Source organism: Cibotium barometz, chromosome 12 (genome assembly GCF_041138505.1).
Source record: "Cibotium barometz isolate CiBa-2024 chromosome 12, ASM4113850v1, whole genome shotgun sequence".
In the NCBI taxonomy this organism is placed as follows: Eukaryota; Viridiplantae; Streptophyta; class Polypodiopsida; order Cyatheales; family Cibotiaceae; genus Cibotium; species Cibotium barometz.
The window spans coordinates 2,530,340-2,548,300 of record NC_141057.1 but is presented as its reverse complement, the minus strand read 5'-3'; the positions used below and the strand labels follow the sequence as shown (position 1 = coordinate 2,548,300).

Sequence of the window (17,961 nt, the reverse complement as noted above, 5' to 3'; positions counted from 1 at the left end):
TTTCATAATCTCCTTTGTCCACACTCTTCAGAAGTACAGCTAATGCTTCATCATCTTCTACCTTTTTGCCAATAACTGCCAGCTGTTGCTTAATGCTTTTATATTTGTTCAAGTGTGTGATTAAAGGTTCACTTTCCTTCATGTCCAATTTGTAGAATTGCATTAACAGATTTATCTTGGAATTTTTTGCTTGTGTACCAAATAATTTATTGAGTTCATCCCATGCATCTTTTGCCCACTGTATCCTTGTGATGTGATGAATGATTTCATCATTTAAACTGAGTGCAATAAGTCCCAATGCTTTTTCATTCCTACTCTTCCACTCATTTTCTCCTCTCTCTGGGCATTCATCTCTCCCTTCAACTAATCCCCATAGATTTTTCCTCATCAGCAAATACATGGTTTTTGTCTGCCATGTATAAAACTGTTCCCCATTAAATTTGGCTATTTCCTGTGCTGAACTCATGGTGATGTGAAGGGGGTCTTACCTCTTGATCCAAATTCAAGATTCAAGGGCAGTGTCTACCCTTTTACAACTCAATCTGGTGTTTAATAGATGATTACAACAATTTTATCAGCATAAAATCACCAGAAATTACATTAAATTAAGGGTAACCAATTTGTACGGGATGGTTGGAGTATCAAACCAACTCTGATTTGAAATCTGAAGTTATAAGGATCTGTATCAGATACCTAATGGTTGATTTGAACCCTCAATTGTACCAAAATACAGTGATTAACACTGATTAATCACACTGATTAGCAAATTAATGCTCTGGTTTGTGTGCAGAAAACAGAGTATGCGGGGAGCCCAGATCTGGTGCCTTCCACTTCAAATGAGCTCAAATGCTTTCAAAGGCATCAATAGCAATGAGTCTAGTAGAGGATTAAGCCAAGAAACACAAGATTTGACCAAATATTGAAAGTTTAATCTCTGTTTTACCAAAGTCACCTGTAGATTTGATTTGAAGAGCTTTGATCTCAATGTAGACTTGATGAAATTGAATTCTGTCTTCACCAGCTTGTAGAGCATGCTTGATTACCCCTTGGGCTAAGAGGAATTAGAAACCTTTGATCTGTGGAAGTAGAAATCACCAATTCATCTCAGAAAAATGGCGCCTGCTAAAAACGTCATTCCAGTTGCATCCGTCTCGGCGGTTTGCTGATCCCTTTGGATGGGCTTGAAGCCAATGATGTTGGCTAGCTTGTGTTAGAAGCACAAGACCTAATTTTGACTGTGCAAGATGCTAGAGATCCTCCACTGGCTGGGGGTGAAGGGGAAGGTAAAAAACTCACTAAAAATTGATTTTTTTGCTAATTATTTACTAATCCTAATTAATTAACTAATGGGCTCATAAACCTAATTGATTCTAGGCATGGCTCTGATACCATGTTGAAATTTGAGCATAATGATGGGCTATGGTGGATCATACACTAGAATCAACATCATTAACAAAGTGATTAGTAAATAATTAAGACGTAATTAGTGAATAATTAGCAAATAGATTAATGTAGGCATGGATACTCAAAAACCAGCAAATTCTCATTAGGGCTATGCCTCAATTTATAGAGTTTACATCAAGCATCAATTTATAGAGTTTACATCAAGCATCAAATCCCATTGATTTCTCCATGATTCACTCCCAGAATATCTCCACCTTTTGCCTGATTCTCTCCACCTCTTCTCTTTTCCCTGAATATCTCCCAGAATATCTCCACACTCCTAAATTCTCTCATGCTACCCTTTATTCTCTCCTAGTAGATTCTTCTCACCTTTTCACAGGTTCTTTCATAATTACATCTCCTCTTTTACAGCCTCTATCCAAGAGCTTGTTCCCACACACACCCTATTCACTTGTATATTTCAACACAAATCCCTCTTCAAAAATATAAAAGATCTTGTTTCTACCAGTTTTGGCCTAAAGAGAGAAAATCTTCTAGAGAGTGGTAATTCAATTTTTAAATATTTTTGGATAGAAAAATACCTTATCTTATTAAAATAAGTTCCCCTGAAACAGCAGTTCAAAAAGATTTTCAGAAGGTACATTAGAAATTAAGTATAATCTGTTCAAGAGGAATTATCCTGAGGGTCAAGATTTTTTCAAAATTTAAAATTAAGGTTCCTATGGACCAATAAGATTCATCCAAATGTAGGGAGGAGATAAATAGAAGAATAAAAGGGGACTGAAACGAGCAAGGAGCAGTATCTCATCTGTTGTGTTGTATAACATAAAAGATGAGAACAAAGAATGGATTCCCCAAGTATACAGGAAGTACTCTTGGGTCACTATGCAGCTAGGAAAACGTGGCCACTACCGAGTGAAGGGAAAGGCATTTGAAGACTTGGCCAAACATTGGAAAGGAAGGATCCTTGACTTCAAGATGGCACTAGGAGGGAAAACTGTCAAAGACGTGTTGATCGAGCATGTATGAATTCATGCAAAAAGAGATCAACATGGGACCATTGGAAAGACTTCCAAGACATTGGAAGGAGCACATTGTAAGTGCTTGTGTTTTGTATTCCAATGTTGCAAATAAGGTGATTGATATACATTTTTCTGCCTTGCACAGATTTGTACCCATCCAATCTCCAGGAGTGGGAGCCTGCACAATGCTTGACGGGATTCTTGAATGTCGTACATGGTGAGGTGGGGGAACCTCAATATGAAGGTCGTGCACCAAGTGATCTCGCAAGAAGTAGAACATATTTCTATGACTCATTTTATACCTTGCCCACTCAATCGAGTCGACATGGAAAGTTGGAACGTATTCCTTTGCCTGCACTTGTTGATAGTCCTAAGTGGCCATTGCTTGATACAGAAGTGATAGAGTCATACAAGACCAAAATGTTTAATGATATTAAATGTGCTATGAAACCTAGCATTGGTGCAAGAAATGTCCACTTAAGTTTGTTTGTTCCGATTGCATGCATTGTTGATTTATTTTTTGATTGTAAACAATTGAGAAAAACTAGAACAACTTTTATGTGCAAAGATATAGATGAAGCCTGGCTTGATCATTTGTTTGATAAAGGTTGGAGAGTGAAATCATCAAAGAGAGATGATTTGATCGAATGTCCATGGAACACCTCCGACATTGCATTTCGGTGAGTGTTATAACATTCAAATGTCTTTTTGTGAAACAGTTACAAAGCTTATTTGATTATACTCACGAAATTATCCTAATGATATTTTGGAATTAGATACTATATTGCCGGGCAACATCTGTGCATGTCATTTACTTATAGAAGGTGGCGATGGATCAACAACAACTGGGAAAGCATGGACCAAGATACAAGAGATGGCAGCCACTCTTGATATAGATTCGACGGGGTCATCCATCATTGACATTGGAAGTGGAAGAGAATTAGACTCTCAAATATGTTAGGAAGTAATTAGAAGTAGCTATTCAGAATCCTCTAGATCAATTTTGCTTCAAGCTCGATGGCCAGAAGGTAAGTAGAAGAAAAGAGCATCAAATCATTTGTAAAGATGTTGCAGCCCCACATAAATTGGAGGCACTAGAAGATATATAATGTGACCATGTATATGTATACGGTGACAATGTATTTTCCATATGCAATAAACTTATCTATTCAGAACATTGCTTTTGTAATGCTTTATTGTTTAAAACAATGTATTAAAGGCAAAAATTCTCCAATTGAATTTTTATGTACTCAAAAAGGCCTAAAGTAAGAAAACAAGAAGTGAAGGAACACATTAGCAAATTTGATCCTCTGATTTTCAAATTAAAAGTGCATTTACAATTGATGTTCTCTCTCCAATAACACTAAATATGTGTAAAAAAATATAAATGTACATGTGTAGTTGCATATTTACAAACAGCATGTTACAGAGTGGAGTACATTTGTTGGAAGAAACAATCCAACAACACATCGATAAGGAAAAAACTATATATTACTGGAACCCATAGGACTGGGCTTCAGGATGGAGCCATGGCTCTTCTCCCAAGTACAGAGCCCATGTAAGAGCCCATGTAAGAGGCTCAGGGGGGCCTATCCCCCTCGTGGATTGGGCGGGATGAAGTCCACTGGGCCGTTTGGAGGCATTACTTCTGTGACCTCGATCATTTTCGCAATCATTTCCTCCCTAAACATTTGGACGTCTAGGTCCACGTAACGAGACATGGATGGAAACTGCCATCACAATTCATCAAGGCATAAGATCAACATGACAATATACAAGAAGATAAACAAGAGTACGCATACGTATGGGAGCTGAAAAATGCTTACATCCTCTGAAGGGAGCTGAAAAATTCTCCGTAGCAGCAACAATGCATTGAGAGCAACCCTCCACCCATAGCTATAACCATCATCTTGTTTGGGCACACTAACCCTTCGAATGGTCGCTTGCTCCAGGGTGTCGATGTCCATGCTCAAGCTCTCATATAAGCGACCATTAGTTTCCTGACACCACCTCAAACAAAGACCAATCAATACCCTGATCAGTCCGAACTTCTAACTTAAACAATAATATGTATCATAATGATTTTAACTTACAACAAAACATTGCCATGGACACCAGATGTCGAATTTGTAAGGTAAATAACATTGTCTTACACATCGACTAGAACAAGACTCCAATGGGCACTGCATCACATCCAAATAGATTTTTATTAGTTTCAAGCCAGATGAAAAACAAAATGCCTCCTCGCATTGTGGTGAATCTATTCACTGTGAAGCGAGAGCACGTGCCAAAAGGAAGCACTATATAACTCGTGTATGGTGATTCGTATAAACATCATGCAAGAGAGATACAGAGACAAACTCACTTTTCATGATATGCCAAAAAATTTACTCGAGCATCGTCCAGCTCGACCTCCCGAAACCAGTTCAACACATCAAGGTAGGGAACTCACTCTACTAGCAAAAGTGTTGACACTAGCGAATCAATCTGGAACACCCGATGCTGTACATCCTCGGGTAATTGCAAAATAACAAAACTTCACAAGAAAACATATCAAGAGTTAGGCATAAACTTTTAAGAGCCAAGAATGAAAATTGTGGGAGGACAGAGAAAAGAGTATACCTTAAAACACATCTGAGCACTTTGCCGTTGACTTCAGTTCTAGGATCAAACAAAATGTTTATCTCCTCAGCATGAATCGGGAAATAACATCTTTGCCCTCTAATATGATAGGGTACATAGAACTCCGGCAACAAAAATTGAAGTGGCTCCCGATTCATAATGTGGAGTGCACGAACATTTTCTCTTTTTGTTTGCAATGCAAGCATTGCCACATGATGTTCCCTTTGAGCGCTTGTCCGAAAATTTGCCCGAGTCTCATGTTCATGTTCTGGAACTCCCTCTATCACCTCTTCAATTCTCACTTTTTGAACGGGACGGACATCCAAAATTTGCACCATTCGTGCATCTGTAAATGTAACTGGCCTAAGTAATTTATCATATCTAAAACGAAGGGCTACTAGGCTGAAAAAATCTTTGTTCATCACTGCTGTGACCCTGTGTGCATGGGCCGCAAGAACGTAACTATCCAAAAAAAATTCAACCATCCAATCCTCTGAGGCCTCCTGCAAGCAAAACAGGGCCGATGCCTTCCACCTAAACAAAATTCCATTTCGCTCGCAAATTCTCCTGACAAGCCTCTGGAAAGGTAATCTTGGAATAACACCAGTCGGGTGCTTCATAAATCGTGTGATTTCTCGCAGCACTGACGAATGCTCTGCGAAACGCCTTTGTCTAGGCTGCAATTTGGATAATCGGGAAGGACTGCTTGATTTCCTCGATCTTGAGGCATTCAAAGTGCCCATCTTCTTCCCACTAGATGAGGGACCTACATTGTCCTTGGGTCTAGCTGTATGCCTTACACGAGCTATCTAAAAATGCAAGCAAGTGCAGAAAACTTAGCTATTCAGTAGTACACGATTAATAATTCACCATAACGCGAGAGGCGGTGGCCAAGAAAGCAATATGCACTTCCTCGCGTTATGTTGAATCCATTCACCATAACACAAGATGAAGGGCCACTAAAAGCACAATAATCTCCTCACATTATGGTGAATTAATTGACACCAATGTGAGGTGGACTATCGTGAATCCTTTGCCCTTTGATCTTGCGTTATAGTGAATTGGTTCACCATAACGCGAGACCAAGGGCCAGTCAAAGCAAAACAATCCTCCTCGCATTATAGTGAATCGATTTACTACAACGGGAGGAGGATTATCATGAATCTCTTACCATTCGATTCACCATAACACATGGAGCCGTATTGAGATTCTAATGGCCCGTCGTCTGCTTTAAGGTGAATCGAATCACCATAAAGCAAGATTCAATGGCAGAGGGCAAACAGTCGAAGAATAAACAAAACAATCAAGGAATATACAAAAAACTCACAAAACAATCAAGTAATATACAAAAACTCACATTTCATGCGTGGGAATGGATGGAGACTGTTGTGTAGGAGGTGGAATATCGGTTCAGTAGTGTGGGGGTAGTCGGAAGTTGGAAGGAGGCAAACAAGAGGACGGACAAGGCGAAATTGATAAGAGGACAAAAAGGTGGCGTGATTAACGGCTTTGATTAGTCTTTATAGCATGTACACGTGCTAGGTACATGGCGGGCTACCATGTGGCATTCTTGGAATGGCGGGTGAAAAGGCGGCACTGACGTGTCGGATAGCATTAAAAATGATTTTTAATTGCCTCTCTTGCTTTGATTAGTCTTTATAGTGTGTACACATGTTAGGTACATGGTGGGCTACCACGTGGCATTCATGGAATGGCGGGTGAAAACGCGACGCTGACGTGTCGCATAGCATTAAAAACGGCTTTTACTTTCCTCTCTTGGATACCATCCGGTCGTATTCTCATTTATCTCCCCACCAACGGCCTTCATCTCCATCAACGACTATCTCCTCCAACCCTCCTTCATCAATCATCCTCCTTCATCGTCCCGTATCAAACGACAAAGACAAACCTCCAACCTCCTCCATCTCGATTCACCATAACGCGAGAAGAGGTCCTTGACGAAGCTGCAATTTTATTTGCGTTAGGGAAAATAGATTCACTACAACGCGAGGAGGAATACCTGGCTTCCTCTGGCATCTCCTCTTGCGTTATGTTGAATCCATTCACCACACAGAGATTTGGTGTTTAAGACCGACTGTCTCTTGATTCATTGCTTGAACTAATAATTTCCATGTCTTATCTACACCCTTAAATTTAGCCATGGCGCAAGTTCAAGTCAAGTTTGATGTGGACGAAGAGATTAAAGAAACACCTGCAACTCTGTTGTATGACTTCCTCTACAAATGTGGACATCATGATTTGCACCCTTCGATTTCGTTGATGTTCAATTGCGGTTTTTCTCTAGAGGATACACTTTCTAGCCATCCCGAATACTTTGAAGAGGCAAAGCAAGAGTTTGATGAGCTCACAAATGAAGATATAGTGATGATTGATGGGAAAAACTACATTCATTTTAATCTCAAGGTGTCGCCGGAGAAGAAGCAGAGGTTAAACAGGGATTGGCACAAGGTACCATGTGATAAGAAGAGAGCTTTGCCATGCCCTTTTCACAAAAGAAAATGCTGCTTGATGGAGTACTCTTATGCCTTCTTATGCTTCTTGCACATGAACGTGCAATTAACAGATAAAGAATGTACAAAGCCGCATGCGACAAATGAAAGTGAAGACACGGTTTCTCGTCGGGCTAGTCCCACCGTTGAGGATGTTGCTGAAGAGGAGGACACTCCTCATGTGATTGAGGAGTTCAATGTTGAGAAGAGAGGAAGCTCAGTGCGGCGGTTGATATTGAGGCAGTGAGAGAACAAAACACTGACGTAAGCCAGCCTGTGATTAAATCAGATGAGTTCTCCCCCATTCCAACACCATTGCTCCCCTCCTACCAAGTAGGAGATTCAGAGTATATATTGCTGACATACAACATGTATTTAACTTAAGGGAGGACCATTGCATAGCCTTCATAGCCCAAAATTTGGAGGTTGATGATAATTTTGTAGATGATGATGGGATAGATAAGTACTTACTAGTGGATAGCCATGGGATAGATAAGTACTTACTAGTGGATAGCCATGTGAAAGACAGCGAGTTCCTATCTGCTGCAGCAACACTAAAGATGATCTATGCTGATGCCCTTAAATATGAAGGAAAAGATGCCACAGAGGAAGAGCTACAAGAAGCAGGGGAAAGACTGAATATTACCAACATGGGAGAGTTTAGGGATGTGCCAAGTAAGACAGCGAAAACCGTTCCTAGTTCGAGCACTAATTTATGGCAAGACGCCTTGCTTGAAGCAGATGAGAACCAAGAGGTTATTTTCTATTATTGTGTTTTTGTACTTTTGTTGCGGATTTGGCTTTATCAACTTTGTCCTGGATTGTTTGGTGATGTTGTTTCTAGGCTAATGCTCCTTTATTTTTTCAGTTGGAAATATATGAAGACACATTCCTCAAATGTGCTTCAGGCAAGCGTATGGCGGGATTGGTGGACCACGATTAGACACTAGGAACATATATACATCGCCTTCACTTGACCACAGTGTAAACCTGCATCTAAAAGCACTTGCTCTATTTTTTTAATAGTTCTTTCACTCTCTAATGTTGGTTTCATAATCCATGCAAATTCGATGTACATATAGACTAGTTTCGCAATTATTCTAACCAACGCATGCAAAACACAAATATGAACTCTGATCAAAGGGATAGCAAGAATTGGATCCCAATTAGGATCCACTCTTGGAGCATCACGATTTGGGGCTTGACGCATATTATTGTTTGCATTTAGGCATTTCCATTCTCTCTCTTTTCCTCCTTTGGAGACACCTCATTCGGCCATGCAATACAAGCAAGGATACTTGGCCATTGCTCCTTGGGAAATACCAAACATGAATTTCAAGGTTTTAAGATCTGCAGCAGTAGCCATGTGCCATTCAACCTCATATTCACCATATCCTTCTACATAAAGCTTTTCGCCATTCGACTGCTGCTGGATAGTGGAAGGAAGCTCAGTCTGGTTAAAGTACCACTTTAGAATTTCATGGGTCTCTGTTGGAACCTGTTAACAAGAGGCCAGTTAAATTGTCTACAACATGTAATGGATAGCAACATAATATACTTTTTTAAAAAATGGATAGCACCTCACCTCAAATGCAGCTAGCCACCAAATCTCATTTTCGGATTGTACACTAAATTGCCTCTCATCAACATTACTGATACTTGCATCCAAAGCTCTATTCATTAAAGTCAAGCTAACCCTTTCCAGCTTCTATCCTTTGATCACCTCACTCTCATCAAGTTTTAAAACAAATTTCAGCCTTCCATTGCACTCATTGATGTCATAAAATTTCACCATAGCCTTGTAATTTCCGAATATCCATAATGAAATTGTTGAACTCTGTAAGCTCTATGATTTTTTGTTCCCCGCTCTTTTTAGTCACTGTCAATGTACTAGACACATGACAAGGCTCTCCAACAAGTTTGACCATTCCCAAGTTGAGAATATTTGGAGCTTTGTTCACGTGAAATGGTTTTAGAATGGAAATTATTGTTTTTTTCCCAAGCTTAGAATTGAAACCTTCTTTAACTTTATTAAACAACATCCTGTAAGACTTTGTGCTTATGCCAGCCATGTCACATATACCTTGTGCATCTGCAGGAGTGAATGCTTCACTCACCTTCTCTGCAAGGATTGCTTTGCTATGTCTGATCGAAGTCTTGCAAACTTAGGATGATGTATTGCTGACTCCACGATGTCTTTTGTCAGAACTTTGCCAAATATATCAGAACCTTGCTCTTTTGGACCCACAACATCTGTGACCATCCTGAAGCAACAATGATAGCTATTTCAGTCCATCATTAATCTAACTATACCACCCCCACACCCAATCCCCCATCTCCAAAAAAGGAACTAAAGATGAAAATGAAAAGTAAGTGCTCAAAGAAATTATAGATCCCATAATACCTACAAGCTTTTACACGATGCTTCCATTGGCCACCTCCAACATTGAGTTCTTCCAATGGTTTGAACTGTCTCTTGCGTAATCGAGCACCCAATGGTGTGTCTTTCAAATATTGTAATTTTTTGTTGAACTTTTTAAGTTGTTTTCTAAGGTGTGCATTCTCACTCTCCAAAGTGAAATTATTGATTTCTCGAACTGCCAAAATTTCATTCTTCTGTTTATAGTCTGCTGCAGATGATCAATCTCTTTTTGTAACCCAGAACAAACTTTTGCTTTGTCCTCATATGAAGCTTGCAAAGCTGTTGTGATCGATGCCAAGTAAAAATTCGCACCTTCAAGCATTTTTATTCTGGCATCTCTATCACTCAAATGTCTTTCAAAGTTACATTGAATGATACTTTGAGATTGGCCAAATAATCTTTTGCAATATCCAAGCAATCCATTTTCACCCTCACACAAAAACTTGAAGAAACTTGTCAACCCAAAGAATGATGGAGATTGAGATGAGGTTGGATCTGGTGGGTAAATACTACCATCCAACCATAGGTCCATATTTTTTTTTCCTTCATTTCGAAGCTCAATAATGTGGCCTTTGCATGCTGGCCTAGACCAATTTCTCTTACAGCAGCAGGGAGCATAATCGGCTTCTACTTGGAAGTAGATGTCCACCTTTTTCTTCTTTTGTTTCACAGGTTCCATTGCATTGTTTTGTGCTTTAACAATACCAAAAAGCATCATGAACTCACACTTTAACCAAAAGAAACCAAAGATATTACACTTATCTCCCATGAAGAAGATTGCTTCATTAAAACCAAAAGACAACATCACTAAATAATACCTCCTTGTCATCAAACAAACTTGTTGGTATCCTGGATGCACCAAAATGTACACAATACTTGTAAGCACAACCCTCACTTGAAAAAGGTAAGAAATGGAATTGTTATTCATGCACAAGCAGGTATGGCGCATGAAGAACAAATTCTTTTCCATCCTTTTTCAAAACTTGCCCCCTCAGTCTCTCCTCAAACCTTGATGTATGATGAATCAATGTTCCATTGAATGTGCCACGTACTTGGAGGTAGGCAGGCACTCATGAGATGGAGAGGAAGATTGTGGCGTGAGAAAGACGCGGGAGACTATGAGCTTCCAAAATGGAAGGAATGTGAATGAGAAGAAGAGAAAATCAAAAACTTCCCGCTCAAAACAATTGGGATTTGGAGTGGTTGTGGTTGTGGTTGTGGAGTCGGGAAGACAATGAGGGAGACAATGCAAGATGATGGGTTGCAGGGACGAAGTTTGGTAAGCAAAGTTGGCTTGGTTCCATTCAAAAGTGTAATGAAGAAAGAGAGTGGCGACTTTTTTCAATAAAATAAGGCACCATAGTGGGAATAAAAAACTATACTTAAGAGGCATTGTTTTGAATTAAAAAACACCCCACATGTCAGTTAATGGAATAAAAACCTAAAAAACGATGTACCTACCCTCCAATATTATATGTGGGTTTATTGGCTTGCTTTGTCCACATCACCATCCCAAGGGATCTCTTACAAGGACCCTTTTTGAGTCCAAATTTTCCCTAATGGCTTGTTTGGTGGGCTCTTCACATAAGGAGGTTTTGAGAAAACGGTTAGAATGGATGCTTGACATGGCTCTTTCCTTTCTAGCAACCATAGTCTCTCATTCAAGTGGAATTTCTTGAAACCAAGAGTCTCCACTCACAATCGATACGTGGTTTGACTCACTACTTGACTCTTCTGCCAGTCTTGTTCTTAAACCAACTTAGTTAGGTTTTTAATAGGTTCAGTTCCACTATCAGCTGTGGGTGCACGAACTTTGCAAGTTCATAGAACAAAAGCCTAATTGAGTCTAAAACTCGGAGGGCCAAATTACAAGACACACTAGTTTTTAGCAAGAGAGAATCAAAATATTACTCTTCTCATACCCTGTTTTTAACTTCTTTCAATTCAATTTCTATCCATATCATCAAATGAGAATGGTAGTCTGTTGAAGATTAAATTCAAGAATGGCCAAAAAGAGTTGTTCTTAATTCCTCAAAATAATCCCTAGTTTACCAATCCCTAGAATAGCCAAAAGTAGTGGTAATAAATTCAACTCTTTCAGCAAATCCTAGTATGTAGCACATTGGGATGTACATTAGGTTTTCTTCCCAACCTTGATCCCAAGTAGTTTGTTGATAGCAATCTACTATCAAAGTGGTATCCCTTAGCTCTATTGTGTATGATCCTAAAACCGATTGCAATATTCTATATTGAGTTCTCTTATGAAAGTCTCTTATGCATGGCTATAAAACATGAGCCAATAGGCTATGTGAACATCAAAGAGAATAGAGGAGTAGAAGAGAGCTCAGACAAATATTGTAAATATGTCCATGGCTAAGGTAATGAAGGTGCAAGGGCCAACAATTTTAAAGGAATTCGGATGAGAGGAGCCGTGATTATGACTCAATTAAGAGAAACCACTTTTGGGATTTTGTGGATCATCTAGAAAAACACAAGCTCATCAGGGCACCAAGTGGGTTTGGAAGGCCTAGTATAGATTTGATGGTACGCTGGAGAAAGGCAAAAATAATTGGAAAATGGCTCATTAGAAGTAAATAGTGATGCAAATGGACAACCAACATCTCACGTGTAACATCCAACAAGTTCTACGATGCTACTTGATTTAGAAGGTAAGGTAAGCAATTTTTTCAAGGCATTGTGTGGGTTGAAACATTCCCTCTAGCTTGGTACAAACAAATTCACACATATTTTGTGAGTATGATCTTTCTAAAATCTCGTCTTAGCAAATGCAAAATCATGCATTTTCTATGAGCGTGTACCTCTGAGCACGTTAGAGGTACATGGTCAGAGTCCTTTATGTGGATGGCCTTATTATGATAGGGAACTTTGAGGAGAAGATCAAGATGCTATGTTTAAAGTTTGAAATAACAGACCTTGGCTTTCATGTTTCTTTTTAGGATTGATGTTTGGTAGGAGCCGGATTACATCCTTCATTTATCAACAAAAGTTTAGGGGAGAAATACCAAAGGCATTTGCTATGGGACCCTTATGGAGGTTAATGCAAAGTTGTGTAGGGAAAACACTTCTCCACTAGTGGGGGATGTAAAGGAGTTCACGAAGCTTGTGGAGAGTTTCTTGTGCAATGGAAATCAACTTTTTAGTTTGGTGTATTGAGTAGGTTCTCAAATTGTCCAAATTATGATCAAATCTAATAGTGGAGAATTATGCAGACATAATCACAAAGACTCATGGGAGAGTCTTGTTGGAGCAGCCATTTTGTAAGGCCCCTTTATGATTGAGGAGTAATCGTTATATTGAGAGCATGTTGAGGTGCTAATGCTACCCTAGACATTTGGGTTGGCCATATGTGGCTAGGATGGCTAGGATGTTAGAGAAACTATGTATACTTGGAGCTATGCCAACTAGGATGGCTAGGATGTTAGAGAAACTATGTATACTTGGAGCTATGCCAACTAGGATGCATGTAAATGTGGGCTAATAGGCTACACTCTAGGGTAGAAGGAGATCTTCCTAGGTTGCCTTGGCGGCTTTGACATAGACAATTTTAAATGGGCTTGGAAGTTATGCAAGTGCCTATGATCTCTTGTTTAGTCTAATATTATCCGAGTTGGGTGATGTGGCCAATTTGGTTAATTTCAACCAATTGTAGGGTGGCTGACTTGGGCTAACCTATGATACAACTTGCCCTGGGTAGTATATATAGACGTGTTTGGAAGCTATGCAAGTGCTTATGATCTCTTGTTTAGTCTAATATTGTCCCAGTTGGGTGATGTGGTCGATTTGGTTAATTTCAACCAATTGTAGGGTGGCTGACTTGGGCTAACCTATGATACGACTTGCCCTTGGTAACCTCTCTGTCATATATTAAGATCATTGAGTTTTGATCTATCTTCATTATGTTGTGCACCTTTACTAATAGATGACATCCTCACTCTCATAGTCTACCTAGAGATCGGCATATCAAAGCTCTTTACTAGAATAGGTAAGCATCATCAGTTTGTAATCTGGTTTGCAAACAATAATTCAGTATTATTCTCCATCTCTCTTGAATTACGATCTTTGTCTTAAGGAAGATTCTGATTTTTGTATGAGGGTACAAGTTGTATTTTCTTACAATGGTGTGGATCTTAGTGGGGGTAGCCTTAAGATGCAATTGAACAAATGTTAGAGGAAATACCTAGCCCTATGAATGGCTGATAAAAAATAACTCCTATAGTGCATGTATGTGTCATCTATGGTGATATGTCTCCATGATCTTTCTAGCCTTTTAACATAACACTTGAAAGAAGTCCTTTGCACTTAGCCCTCACTTTTTTCCATGGTGTCAAATTGCTTAACTCATTTTCTATATTAATACATAACTATCATGGCTCTTTTACTTACAATGTGATGGTTCTATTTTCTTTAATAACATTCCTAAGGTAATTTTACATTCTCATGTGCAAGGTTATAGTTTTTCTCAAGTTATTCTCCTACTCTTCTCCTAAAAACTAGCATATTGCTCATAGTTACATTCCTATGCTAGTCGAAATGGTGAACATGTTCTAAAAAGATAAGTTGAAAAGGATATTGCTACATTCCTACGCTAGTCGAAATGGTGAACATGTTCTAAAAAGTTAAAGTTAAAAAAGAAGGACATTCAATTAAATCTTGACAAAGATAAAATTTTTTTACTTGGCCCTTGGAGACATCTTCCAAGAAATTTCTCTTTGAAACTTGAGAAGTTAAGACTTTAGAACTTGCAACTGACGTAAAAAGCCAGTCCCTTGGTGGTCTCCAATCACCGCACTTTTATTATAGTATTCCAATAGATTACATATTCTCCTTACATTCTACTTGTTTTACTCATGGAACCTAATTGACGAGGAATCAAAACACACACACACACACAAGTTCATGCACACGTGCACATCCAGACACATGCACGTGCGCGTGCACATGCACACACACACACACATGTAGTCCTTTGCTTACACCTAGAGGGTATCAAACTTTTTCCCCACTCACTTTGCATACATGCATGCATGCATATACTTTATCTTAATTTTTACTTGTTTTGAGACAAACACACATAGCTATTATCTTCCCCCTAGATCAAAAGAGTATTATATCTTTGCCCCATTAACAATATGAGGTGTAAGTAAGATGTTTTTGAGCACACAAAATATTACTATGTTTAATTATATATACTATGCACAAAGTGGGTTTTTAGCACATGTGATGTACACTAGAGACTTACATATTACATATGCTGTATAGATAGTGAGTATGCATGCACATGGAATAACTTTTAGCACTTGTAAAATCAAAGTTCTGTTAATTTTATACATAGTGTACTCAATGTTATTTTTTGAGAGACCTCTTGATATAAGAGGTTACCTCTTCACAATCTCCCTAGAATAAGTGACTCCTACCGTGTGTTTGTCGATAAAATATTTAATAATCTCAAGAATTTCGCTCAATGGTAGTTCTTATGGTAGCCATTATCCAATTAAGGTAATTGTACTTGACAACTATAAAGGATTTCCTGTTAAAAAGAGGAGGTTGAGAATTTTCTAAGCTATCTCCCAAATCCCTTTCTCCACATCTTTTGAAGAAGTTTTGTTAGATTCCACACATGCCTACGGAGATGAGTTTTTGATATCCTCCAACCTTGTCCATGGGAAGGGTCTCTAGCCTCTAGGTTAAGAGGCCATTTTCACATAAAGAGGTTGAGGAGAAATGGTAGAAGCTTTGGGAAGTAATTGCACTTCTTTTTGCCAAGAGAACATTTGGGGGACACCCCCCCACAATCTCTCTCATTAGTTTCTCTTTCAAATCTAGTTACACATTTAATATTTTTCAGCATAATTTTACCTTACTATATTGCTTCAAGGTCACTTGGAATGATCTTGTCTAGGGCAAGACGTTGGAACATTGGACAATGTAGAAATGATGAAAGAAATTAGTTTAGGCTTTGGCTTGGTGACCTTATAGATCATATGAGTGTGTATAACAAGAAGTGCCTTGAGCTCCTTGATTACACATTATTGTATTATGAGGAGGCAAGTATCTAGATTAAGCGATGTAGGCATCTCCATGTGGACTTGTGTGTAGATACCCTTTGTAATAAAGGTGCACACATCACCATTCAAGTGAAGTGTATAGTGATCCCTTTTATCTCAAAGGACTTGGGAAAGGCACAGGGGAAGATTTACCCTCTAGAAGCGAACAGGAAGCCTTACACTGGAATCACATAGGGCGATCGCGATGGGAGCCCCGTCCAGGCGTGGGCTTTTCCCTTCTATCAAGGTTTGGGTGGAGGGAGGCATTCTAGGAGTGATGGTGGCTAGCGAAAATTTCTAAACTGTGGAATATGGGGCAACCTGTATTTTAGAGCTGAGGGAGACAAGTAGACTTGACACATAACTCTTGTTAGAATTTAATAAAATTCATGAGCCACATATGTGGTTCATATTTAGCGTCTTCCTTGATGGTTTGTTCCCTATTTTTCCGATGCTTTGAATGATTCCATCTCTCTGAATGGGGATTCCTATTAGTCCAGGATCTCATGATCCATCTCTCCTACGTGTCCTAGAGCCAGCCAGTACCGTGTGTACACGTCCCTTGATACTTGATGTACTAGGGCTGTGTAAGGCTTACTTACCTACAGGAGAATAGGAGGGCATGGGGTACATAGAAGTGTTCCGTGTGTACACATCCCTTGATTCTTGATGTACTACAAACCGTAGTCACTCATGAAGGACTGTGTAAGGCTTACCTACTAGCACAGGAAAAAGGGTAGGAGAAGAGGCGGGCATGGGGTACATAGAAGTGTTATGGTATAGTGGTGGACATGGTGTTTTCTTCTACAACTAGGGCGTGTGGCCAGAAGAAGAAGAAGAAGAAGGAGGAGGAGGAAGAAGGATGCACTTCAGAAGCCTGGAAGAGTACTGGTTGTTCTACATGAACCAGCACACCAAGGCGTCCACAAGGCGGTGGCATTTCTGCGGCAGCTTAGGCGCAGCCGCGTTTGTGGTGGCGGCCTTGGTGTTTAAGTGGTGGCTCCTCTTCTTCGCCCCCCTCTTCGCCTATGGGCTCGCCTGCTACTCCCACCTCTTCGTGGAGGGCAACTCCCCAGCCTCCCACGGGCACCCCCTCTGGTCCTTCCTCTGCGACTGCAAACTCTTCGCCCTCATGCTGTCCGGACAACTCGACCGGGAAATGAAACGCCTGGGCAAGCGACCCATCATCCAGGTCTCGTAGTTGTAGACCAACCATTTGTAATCTCTTGCTTAATCATTGCCTTAATCACTCACTCTGATAGAAAATTTGTGAAATAAATCATTATCTTGTAATCCTCTACATGCTCCCACATCAGTTTGCACAGATGTTAAATGATGATGGTGACTGGAAAAGGCACGAGATCTGTATTCTGTTTTCTCTTGCAGGCTCACTCAATGGTCCAGATCTCCGTTCTGATCAGTGTGATGACCCATGACTGTGGCATCCATTCCTGCTCAGAATCTGCATGAGCAGGGAGGCCGCAAGCACAATTCTGAGACAGGAATTGATGCAACGATTCTATTCCCATAAGTCATGGGCATCTGGGAAGGCGGTGCAGGCTGTGAGGAAAAGTTCCAGCACTCTGACAAAATATGATGAGTTTAGATCTGCTGCACATTTCAATTCAAAAAGCAATCCAATTCAACAGGCATCATGCAGACAGCGATCCAATTCGAACGGCGTGATTTGTGACAAAGGAGCAAAAGGGGAAAGGGGGGGCAGGGGCGGGGGGCTGGGTTGGGGTTGGAGGGGGAGGGATATATTTAGGCCCCTTTCATTTGTGGAATTATGAACTTTAAAAAGGTTTTATGGCATAGAATTGCATGATATCTGAATGGAGGAGATTTTCTTATACACATGTCATGATTTGTGGATTTTCAAACAAATGTGAAGTGCACCATCGTGGGAAAGAACT

General features: G+C 39.8%; 1 protein-coding gene across 1 annotated transcript; it reads left to right on the top strand.

Moving 5' to 3' along the window:
• Positions 1-16,618: 16,618 nt before the first annotated feature.
• On the top strand, positions 16,619-17,757 carry LOC147632948 (transmembrane protein (DUF962)). Its single transcript, XM_086805944.1, has 2 exons — positions 16,619-17,237; positions 17,432-17,757. The coding sequence occupies exons 1-2, from the start codon at positions 16,908-16,910 to the stop codon at positions 17,513-17,515; spliced, it is 414 nt and encodes a 137-aa protein (XP_086662070.1). The 5' UTR covers positions 16,619-16,907; the 3' UTR covers positions 17,516-17,757.
• The last annotated feature ends 204 nt before the right edge of the window (positions 17,758-17,961 follow it).